At 32.8% G+C, this 10,878-nt stretch overlaps 2 protein-coding genes across 2 annotated transcripts; one reads left to right on the top strand and one right to left on the bottom strand.

The window, feature by feature from the left end:
• Window positions 1-4,730: 4,730 nt before the first annotated feature.
• Window positions 4,731-5,300, top strand: LOC118059872 (uncharacterized). The gene has a single exon (XM_035072865.2). The coding sequence runs from the start codon at window positions 4,930-4,932 to the stop codon at window positions 5,089-5,091; it is 162 nt and encodes a 53-aa protein (XP_034928756.1). The 5' UTR covers window positions 4,731-4,929; the 3' UTR covers window positions 5,092-5,300.
• A 429-nt stretch (window positions 5,301-5,729) lies between these two features.
• Window positions 5,730-9,093, bottom strand: LOC118059871 (glucomannan 4-beta-mannosyltransferase 9). Its single transcript, XM_035072864.2, has 9 exons — window positions 8,348-9,093; window positions 8,171-8,269; window positions 7,833-8,085; window positions 7,606-7,716; window positions 7,362-7,498; window positions 7,053-7,166; window positions 6,746-6,945; window positions 6,444-6,638; window positions 5,730-6,350 (listed from the first exon to the last, which is right to left on the bottom strand). The coding sequence occupies exons 1-9, from the start codon at window positions 8,666-8,668 to the stop codon at window positions 6,188-6,190; spliced, it is 1,593 nt and encodes a 530-aa protein (XP_034928755.1). The 5' UTR covers window positions 8,669-9,093; the 3' UTR covers window positions 5,730-6,187.
• Between the last annotated feature and the right edge of the window lie 1,785 nt (window positions 9,094-10,878).

Genomic DNA, 10,878 nt, shown 5'->3' with positions numbered 1-10,878 from the left:
TTTTCCAACCCTTAATTCTCTTACATAAGTTTTTTAATGGGATGAAACATCCAGCTGAGATAGTTAATAGAAAATAACTTTCAAAAATGAACCTATAAAATTATAGTATTAATATTTATTAAATTATTAAAAAGCCTATTATTTTATTTATGTATGCCACGTTTTACACATGGATGTTTGGTTTCCAGATCATTCATGCAGCTGGAAGCATCACTAGGGAAACAAGGCTATTCCTAGGCAATATTGAATGGCAATATAGTTGCAGATACAATAATCGTGCAGATTAATTGGCTCTGAATTGTAAGTAAAAAGAAAAGAAAGTTCTACCGGTCTGAAGTTGCTCTTCAAGTTCTACCAACTTCGTTGCTCTTCTTTAATTTATATAATGTTTTTGTATGTTTGTGCGCTAGGAAGGGAGTCGGAGAAAAGGCATGCAACATGTAACCAACATTTTCATCTTTTCAAGGGCTTTCCTTCAATTAATTCATGTCTATGATTTGCATGTATACAGATAAGAAGGATTGGCCAAACATAGATTTTACATTAATTTCTTTAATTTTTCTAGATTGATTTGGGTCAACTTGTGTAATCTAGAATTTAGCTTCTTAACTGGATTAACCCCAGATTGGATCTTGTAACTACAGGGGGAGTTCACTGAATAGCTCACAACTTCCTAATAGGAAGAAGGTTCAATCCATGTCCAGGTTCTATAACCTATCTAAGAGCTGGGGCGTGAATATACTTGGGTGATAAAACAGTATAATTAACACATGACAATCACAACATAAACTTTTACTGTGTTTTTGTTTGTTAATGTACATTATTCTGCCCAGATATCTCAGCCCAAAAACAATCATGAAAAGTTAAAATTCATTCTTAAATTCTATTTATTTTTGTATTTTTTTTATTAATAAAGGGTATTTGGATCAATTTGCACTTACTTCAACTAATTTCAAGGATCCTTAAATTAACGATTATTTAATCTTCAGCAATTCTAAAATTTATAGGACTCGAACTAATAATATCTAAAAAAACAAATTTAAAATTTGACCAATTAAGTTATATTCCAGACTTAGTTCTTTCTATTTCATTATCAAGTGGTGCTGAAATTAAATTCTGAGGGGAAAAAAAATAATGTTGATAACCCAAGTCGTTCTCTCTCTTCAAATTCTAATTCCCAATCACTCCAGTTGAGTTACCCAATGTTGACTCCCAATCGCTCGTCTCCCAAACCATAATCGCTCATTTTTCCACCTTCACTGACATGCAGAGGCGATGATCAAGAGGGCTGGTGGTTGCTTGGGAGAGGGGTTGGTTATAGCAGTGGTGGTAGCAAGGTTGTCGAGGTTGGCGTTGATGGTTTCCTTTTCCTTTTTATTATTTTTTATAACGACTTTTAGATATTAAATCAATTATAATAAAAAAATTTATAATGTTTTTATTTTATTTTTTATTGACTATATTTGCAAGATTTTTATTAGGTATATAATGAAAAATATAGAAGGCTATGTTTCTTTAACCTTCAAATTTCCAGCAAACCGTGACTTTAAAGGCAGTTGTCGTTGCAGCCGACTGACCACCACATCTTCTTCTTGACAGTTGTTTTATTGGAAAATTTGATGGTGTCCGCACAACAATTCAGTTACTTTCTAAACTCCTAAAGTTATTTTTTTGAAAAAAAAAATAATGAAAGAAAAATAAATTTAGGACCCAACAAGAAAAAATATTTTTACCTGAATTGAAAATCAATTTTGATGGTGTCTGTCACCTTCCAATACATGACCGCCATACTGTTGCTTCCTCTGAAAATCCGTACATTCATTCACTTGATGATTCCCACGTTGCGTGTATCTATTGGGTGGCTGTTAATATCATTTTGCATACTTCACCGTAAGTGACCGCCGTGACTTCTCTTGCCGTGACTGTTGCACACGTGGGCCTAGTCTTGCCCCCTCCGTATTTATTACTGGGTTGGCTCTTGGCATCTAGCAGCCAACTCCTCTATGCATTAAAGTTTTAGTGACGTGGTGTATAGATTTTAAATTTATTAGTTTTAGTTGTTAGAAATTTATATAATTGTTAATTTTAGAATTTATAAAATTAATTGAGATATATATAAGTTATTTGAATAATTATATTAATAATAATAATAATTATAAAAGTTTTAGCTACTTCACATTTTCACCTCGTTAAAAAGAAATAAAAATAAAAAATTGGACCATCAAAGTATTGCCCCCTCTCCGTATTGATTCCTGGGTCAGCTGCTTCCTCCTTCATGGATTAATTAAAGTTTAAGTTACTTCACTTCGTTAAAAACAAATTGGGGCCATCAAAGTTGCAATATTTATGAAGTAGACACGTGGGAATTTGATGTAGTTGTCAGGAACTTAGGAGCCCTAATTGCTCGATTTCATGTGGCTGGATTGACTCGTAGGTTGGCGTGATATTGTTTTAATTTTTTTTTAAATGAAAAATTATTTTTTTAAAAATAAAAATAAAAATAACATTATTTTGAATATAAAATATTAAAAATTTATTAATTTTAACTCAGTTAATTCTCACCTGAATTTAATTAATTTGACTAAATTATAAACTAACCAGTTAAATTTAATTGAGTTATAACCAATTTAACAAAAACAAATCCAGTCTAGTTTATGTATCCTGGTTAAATAAATATGCTTATAGGTATACCAACCAAATTAGCACTGGGAATAGTTGTTGTGGTATGGATCTCTACACCATATTATTCGTAGTATTTGAGAAATTAATTTAAAATATTCCGCTAGAATATCATTACTCTAGGAACTAGAATAAATGTAAATATTAAAAAGATAATTAATTAAATAAAAAGACACAAGTCACTGGATTGGTGACCAACCATGATCCCAGGACTCACAATTGCTTTTAAAGTTTTTTCTTTATCATTTTTTAATTAATTAGTACTTTTTGTAAAAACAAATCATAACAAACAGACTGATAAAATCTTAACCCGTTTTAAGAATTTATTTGTTATTATAGTGTATGATATATTTTTTTAAAAATATATATTAAAATATATTTTTATATTAATACTTCAAAATTATTAGAAAATACTAAATTAATATATTTTTTCATGTCAAATGAACTTTAAAAATGTACATAAATATAGTTTTGACTATATAAAACCTTGGAGAAATGGTTGTTTACTTTAATTCATTTCATTGAATTCTAGTATGTTAAGTTCAATATGCTCTACCCGCGAAGTTTAGCTATATTTTCACATGTCAGTTATTGGTCAGGTATTGTTTGAAATTATAGTTTAATGATGTTTTTTTTTAATTAATTATTTTTAGTTTTATATATTTTTTATTATTTTAATATATCACGTCAAAAAATAATAATAATATTTTAATATATTTTTAAATAAAATCATAAAAAAATACCCATTATATAACCTAGCGCTAGGTAGGAAGGAGAGGCAAGAACCTTATAGCTTTATGGCTATACATGAATCAGTTTGACTCAATACTTGTGCATGTTTTGTATTGTTTTTTAAAAATATATTTATTTAAGAATAATATTAAATCAATATTTTTTATGTTTTATTTTGATACGTTGGTGATAAAAGAAATCTAAAAAAGTAATTTACGAAAGCTTTTTTATCTAAAAAAATACCCACCCCCTGAGTAAACGAGAAAGAAAGGATTTCTCGCAGCAACCTCCAGAACTTTTTCGTAAGAGCATTCGGTATAGGGATCATGCATGTATCCATTGAAGAAGATCCTTTTTCTTCCCTCTTCTCAGAAGAAAAAGAAAATCCCAACAAAATCGATAAAATAGAAGAAATATGAGTGGATAGAAATATTAATAGATACACAAGTCACTGGATTGGTGACAAATCATGATCCAAGGCTCAATTTTTTTTGAAGTTTTTTTTTCCCTTCTCATTTATCGTTTTTTATAATTAATTAGTGCTTTCTGTAAAAAAAAAATCGAAACAAAAAGACGAGGGAATCTTAACTTAGACTAGACCAGGGAGAAAACGGGAAGGACAACAGTCATAGGAAATAAAGTTTTCCGAAGATGATGACACCAAAGGACTCCCTAGCTGTCACGGAGTTCTAGGTGGGCTTCAAGGAGGAATTTATCTTGCTGTTAAGGACCGGACCACAACACCACGGGGGCGGTTTTGGTGGGGTTGTGTCCGATAATAAGGACTCACCCGGGCTACGCTATAGCCGAAGGCCGTGCATGTTCTTGGTGCCAGGTTTGCTGTCCGGCACTATAGTAATATCTGTTTTTTAAATTATTTTTTATGATTTAATATTAAAAATTAAAAAATATTATTTTAATATTTTTTCAATAAAAAAATATTTTTTAAAAGCATATTGCACCAAGCTAAGCTAAAAAACTCGGTAGGAGATGGGCTTTGAGCCATTATCGCGGCCGAACACTCAGTGGCCCAATAATTAAATAATGTTTCTACATTCAATCAAACTGATAACGCGCGTCGTGGACAACGGATCTTGGGCTGAAACGCCCATCCATGATGTAATCGATCCATCAGAAACAGGTGGGTCTATATAATACCCACCCATCTGCCAATGCAAATGTTTGAAGAGCCCATTAACACAGGCCCATTCTACTGTCCTTTTCAATGGCTGCCTTAAAAAAAAAAAAAGTAATAATAAAATAAATATACATACTAGTTGAGACTTATAATACATAGTCAAATAATCAAAACAATAGATCTAATCCTTCATATGAGTTGACTTTATACATTAGCTCTTGGCCCAAACTTGGTCTCAAAGGACATAACTAGCTTGAATCTTGGATATTTGATCCGAGAGTACAAGAATTGGTCTCATCATCTTCAAAATATCCCATAAAAGGGCAAGAAGAGCTACAAATTAACCAAGAAGGAAGCAAGCAAAAAGAAGGGACACAGCCATGAATCGGAACTTAGGTGCCTTTTGGATTGGATTGGTTGGTGCAACCATCACCTTGTCTGCTTACTCACAGACTTTTGTCTCTCCTACACAGTGTATCACCATTGGTCTCTTTGTTCTCATGTTTGGCTTGCTTGTCAGAGAAGGCTTCATTTCCCTTTAGTTGCCTAATAATGTTTGTGTTGTATTAATTATATTTTGATGGAAGAAATTATTTCTACCATTTATTTGATGATGCACACTACTTTCTGTTTATGGCTTTCGATCAGGATTATGCAACTTTTTTACGTGTCTTAGTGTTTTTCTTCTTCTTCTGGGAATGTGTGTGTTGATTATTTGGTTTTAGTAATTGCACAAGCTCCTTGATGTCAATCTTCATTGTTCTTGGCTATTTAATTACTGTCTCACAGTAGCTTTAAAAAAGCTAAAATTAATGATTTATGGACCAGGAAAGTTCTACATGCCCACGCCAAATTAATGCATATTAAACTTGTGTAGGAAGGCACGATGCAGCAATGTTTTGTATGCTAGCTTTTCCAAAGCTTCTGTCCTGGGTAAAATGGTGGTCCTCCCTTCTGTTCTTATTGAATTGAAGGGTTTTTTTTTTTTTTTTTGAATAACAAAAGAAGAACTTGGAAAAGAGCGTTTTTGAATGATTGCTGTATTTATGATTTTGTATTACTTAAGAAATGATTTTGGATAAATTATTATGTATAAAAGATCCTCTAGTTTTTATTTTTTATTATTAGATAAAACATCATTGAATCCGTCCATGGTATGAAAACAAAAAACACTCGAAAATGAAAAAATAAAAATAAAAATGAGAAAGGGTATACATAAATTGTAAGAATTTTGATTTGAATTACAGATTCTTGTCCATCTGCATTATTATTTGCAAAAGAAATTCCAACTTTCTACATCAAACAACCCTCACAAAGATGCATGTCTACATTACTTGGGAGCTGGCACAACGTATATGCTACTATTTCTCTACCAATTTACTATCTTTTCTTTGTATTTTGTACTCTAAAAAATGACAACAAATCACAATGGTTCTTGTAAAGGAAAAAAAAAAAAAAACCAGTTTCCCTTGTGTTCAGCAGAAAATGAATGCCCAGCCTTTGCTTCAATGATCTGCAACAACGATAAGAAAAAATTGTCCCCAAAGAATCACAGTGTTGTAGTTTCTTGAAGACAAGAAACAACGTAGGAACGACAAGTATTGGGAGGAGACAATGTTTAGCCATGATTCTTGTTAGCTAAGAGTTGGGGACAACGGTGCCAATGTAACCAAATCCTGCAATGAAGAAGGCAATAGATTGAAGGTAGAGGAAAATGTAGTATCTGTTCTTTCCAAAGGCAAAATCATAGCATCCACAGAAGAAGAGATAGGCTCCAGCACAAAGTTCTAGCAAATGTAATCTGTTAACATTCAACCATTAAGAAAACAATATCAGAATCGTTAAAAACTGGTTCCTGATATCCTCATATAGGAATCATGAGTGTTAAGTCTACCTTTCTCTTATCCTAATCCGCGGTTTCTTGGTAGCTTTAGCAGGTAGTTTTCCCTTGAGAGCATCTCCTAGTTTTTCAGTGACAACCCATTCATTCACTCTTCCTATCTCCAGCAAACCTATGAAAGTTGCCTTCGTCCGGTGGAGGGACATGACATTCTCAAATAGGATCCAGAAAACCATCAGGTGGAGTGATCTGCAAGATTATGCAGGTTCAGAAGTATTAGGAATTTACAAATAACATCAGTTTTACGAAACTGGACAGTAAGAAAGTTTGGTTAAATTTAGGATAGATGGACAGACCTAGGAGTTCCAACAGCATTGAGGAGAGTTACAATTGAAGGGATATAGACAGCTCCCCACTTAGGAACGCTTACTTCAGGAACCAGAACAGTTGAAGGCAAAACAACACAGTAGAATACAAATGTGACAATGTGTGCCACAATCTTTCGGACGAAGAAGAAACTGTAGATCACATAACACTTCTTCCACAGTGACACTTTCTGCAGTAAATTGTATGCTATTAGTTAAAACTGGAAGATGAACCAACCATTTAGTCTCATTTTTCTGTTCTCTTAACTATCAGACCAAAAGGGAAAAGATAGCGTACCTTGTTTTTGACTATTTCGATTGCCATTTTCTTAAAGAGATTTGCAGGCCCACAAGACCATCTGTGTTGCTGATATCGGTAGGCTTTGAAAGTACTTGGTAATTCATTTTTCACCTAAAATTGCAAAAAAATCAACCAAGTTGCATTAACAAGTGGCCGCATGTGATTAGCAGAGGACTTGCATATCTAACTACTTTTCTGACATACGTACTAATCACCTAGCCAGCTGGTAAGGTTGGTGGCTAATCAAAATTTGGTGGATTTTTCATTTGTATTTTTGATGAATGTCATAAAGACTGAAAATGATACCTTGAGGTCACCAACATAAACAAACTTCCAGCCTTTCAGACTAGCTCTTACTGCCAAATCCATGTCCTCCACCGTTGTTCGATCCTTCCAACCTCCAGCTTCATTGACTGCTGAAATCCTCCACACACCAGCAGTACCTGCACCAAATGTCCAAATTTGTATCAATCTGTCGCAGACATGAAAACGGATTGCACATTAAAGAGAATATCAAACCATGTTACTGCTTTTTCAATATGATTCTTACCGTTGAAGCCAAAGAAAGCATAGGTTGCAGACCCCACTTCTTGCTCCACAGTGAAATGGTAATCCAATGACATCTCTTGCATCCTTGTCATTAAGCACTCATCAGAGTTGACTACAACGAATCAGTCCAAAAAAAAAACAACAGTAATGATCAGACCAATGTTCAATTATTATTTAGTATACCTCAATGATTACCTTAACGATGCTTAAAGTACAAATCAAGATTACCAAATTTCCAGCGAGCTTGAACAAGAGCAATTTCAGGATTGTGAACCAGAAATGGTATGGTGCGCCAAAGATAGTTAGGTTCAGGCTGGAAATCAGCATCGAATATGGCCACATAATCACATTGTTTAACATAGCTGTGCTTCATGCCTTCTTTAAGAGCTCCTGCCTTGTATCCTTTCCTGTTGTCCCTAATCTCATACTTTATGTTAATGCCTTTGCTTGCCCATCTCTGACATTCTAGTTCCACCAAGCTCTGCATATATTTTTGACATGTCATTTACTTGGGAAACAAATACAAGTCCGTCAGCAAACTACAAGGAGAGTTAAGAGGTAGAAACCTTGATGGCAGGGTCAGTTGAGTCATCAAGAACCTGGATTATGATCCGGTCGGACGGCCATGAAAGGCCACAGGCAGCTCCAATGGACAACTGATAAACCTGAAAACAATAGAACAGTAGAGATTAGAGTACAGCAAAACTATAAACAAGAAGCAAAAGTTCAGGAAGAAAAAGTACCTCCTTTTCGTTGTACATTGGAATCTGCACTAGAACCATAGGATAAGCTGAATTACCAACCTCAATATCATCCTTCATAGGCTCCCATTTGTACATCTTATTTGGATTTTTTCCAAACAACTTCACAAAAACTATAACAATTCCCATATACACTCGTTCAATGAAAAGCATTATTGACATGCCCAAGCACACTACAACCAACATTTTCAAGGCCGGCACGATCAATGGTTCTTTCAGTACTTGCCAAATCAATCCAAACTGGCCTGTAATATCATCGCGACCAGTAGGGAAAATGTTACTAGCAGATGATACACGATCCATTGGAGCACTGATACGATAAAGGTTACAAGGAAGGCTCAAAAATATGTGACACTTGTGTGTGCTTGGTTTTATAGAGGGATATACTTGTTTGCGAAAAGAACAAGAATGACTCAATTCCTCTTGCTTTCGAGTCACGTTTAGGCAATGTGGAAGAGAGATAGCTAGGAAGATGGACTGGTGTCAGTGACTTGATTGTTGAAGCAGCTGTCACTCCATTGCAGAAGTAGACCCACTAGCCATATATGATCATGCACAGATTGTAGATCTTTCAAAGGAAGCTAGCCAAGAAAGACCACAAAAAGATAGGGCAATGTGGAAAGCAATAGCAATATAAAATACCTACAAGACCCTCTTCTTCTCTTTTTCTTTCAGAGAGGAGAATATTTTGATCGAGTCTGGTATTCCCTCCTCTGCTATTTGATTTGAGAAGAGAGGACCTGGGGATTTTAAAGCTAAATGCATAGTGCTTAAATATTAAAATTAAAAGAAAAGCTAAAAGGTGCTGGAGTACACGTGGTCGGATTACTACAGTGATATTACTCTTTTACACTTGATTAGGAAAAACTTAAGCCTTGAAGCTTGAGGTTTGTTGTGTTATAAAATAATATAAATTATATTATAAGATTTTATTTAATAATTTAAGTTATTGGATTAAGATAGTTTTTTAATATAGTATTAGAACTTTGATAACCAAGCGATTACACGTTCGAATCTCACCATTATTCATTTATTTAATAAAAATTAAGCATAAAATAATAAGGGTGGATGTGCTAGAGAATAATATAAATTATATCCTGGAAAGCTGGGACTTTACCTAACAGCTTAAGTTATTGGGTTGAGATAATTCTTTGAAATATTGATTTTTTCCACTAACTTATTAGTCATTAAAAAATACGTGTTTTTTCCATTTATTTATACAATAAAAAACCCTTTTTACTCTAGAATCAACAAAATTCATAATTGTTAGATCAAGATTTTTCTTCACTTTTCACAAGTTTCTTAACAATAAAAATATTTTTTTACCCTTGAGATAAAAAATTTGTTGAACTGCTAGGCAAAGAGGTATTAACGTTTTTTCCATGATCAATGTTCAGTGAAAGCACTTTTTTAACCTTAAAAAAAAAAAAAGTTTTGCCTTTAAAGGTCTTTTAATATTTTCAAACATGTATTTTGTGTAATTAACAAGTTTATAGAGGTATTTTTATATTTTCATGTTTTTTTTTCAAATTTATATTTAGAAATCTAGTGGCGCGTGCTCCAAACAAGTCTACGAGTGGATGGCATCCACGCCATTTAGGTGGCGTCATGTATAGTATTTCTAATCTAATATCTCAGATTATTGATTTGAAAAGTTTACGTGGCTTGATATCCTTTTGTTTTTTATTTTATTATTATTATTCTTGATTTTATCATTTACCATTAATTTTTTTAAATAAAAAAGATCATTCTTATCTCTCTTATATATTTTATTAGAAACTCGTACTAGATAAAGATTTCAAATAAGAGATTTAAAAATTTATTTTCTTGCTCGGACTTATAGTTTCGCAAAAAATATTCAACATGATCTTGATATTTTTTTTGATATTTTTGTTAAAATATAGTTCCACCTTAGTGCGGAAAAATAACTGTAAGAATGGTAAAACAACAAATAGTCAAACGGAAAAGGACTGATAATCTGATGCCGACAGAGAGATTTATTATAGTTGTATTTGTCTTGCAAAATGTTTTCAACATTAATTGATGAGGGCTTTGCCTATCTTTATTGACAACTTGTGAAGTGCATAATTTAGTCCATTTCTTTAAGCTTGTAACTGACTCAAATGAGTTTGGCTTTCACTTTCATTCTCTTGACAATTGCCTAATCTGTATAGCTGGTTTGAGATTCATTTTAATTACAAGGGCACTAATCAACCACAAATGTTAATTTTTTTCATTATTATTAGTTTAGTTTTTCGATCGATAATGTCCCATCATAGATATTAAACCTAATCTAGAAGGTTAGGTTTAATAAATTTTTTATTAACCAAGAAAAATATTTATTTTCTTGAACAAATTATTGTGTCACATCACAATCTTCGTCCATTTTAAATTTTATATGAGAGTTGATTATCTAATAATTTTATAACATTTTTAAATTCTAAATCCTTTTTAAACTCAAACTCGAAGAATAATAACATAAAGCAAACTTATTTATCTAATTTTTATGTATA

The sequence above is a fragment of the Populus alba genome, chromosome 10 (genome assembly GCF_005239225.2).
Source record: "Populus alba chromosome 10, ASM523922v2, whole genome shotgun sequence".
Lineage (NCBI taxonomy): Eukaryota > Viridiplantae > Streptophyta > Magnoliopsida > Malpighiales > Salicaceae > Populus > Populus alba.
Note: the sequence above shows the minus strand (reverse complement) of the source record. Positions and strands in the feature narration are given on the sequence as shown.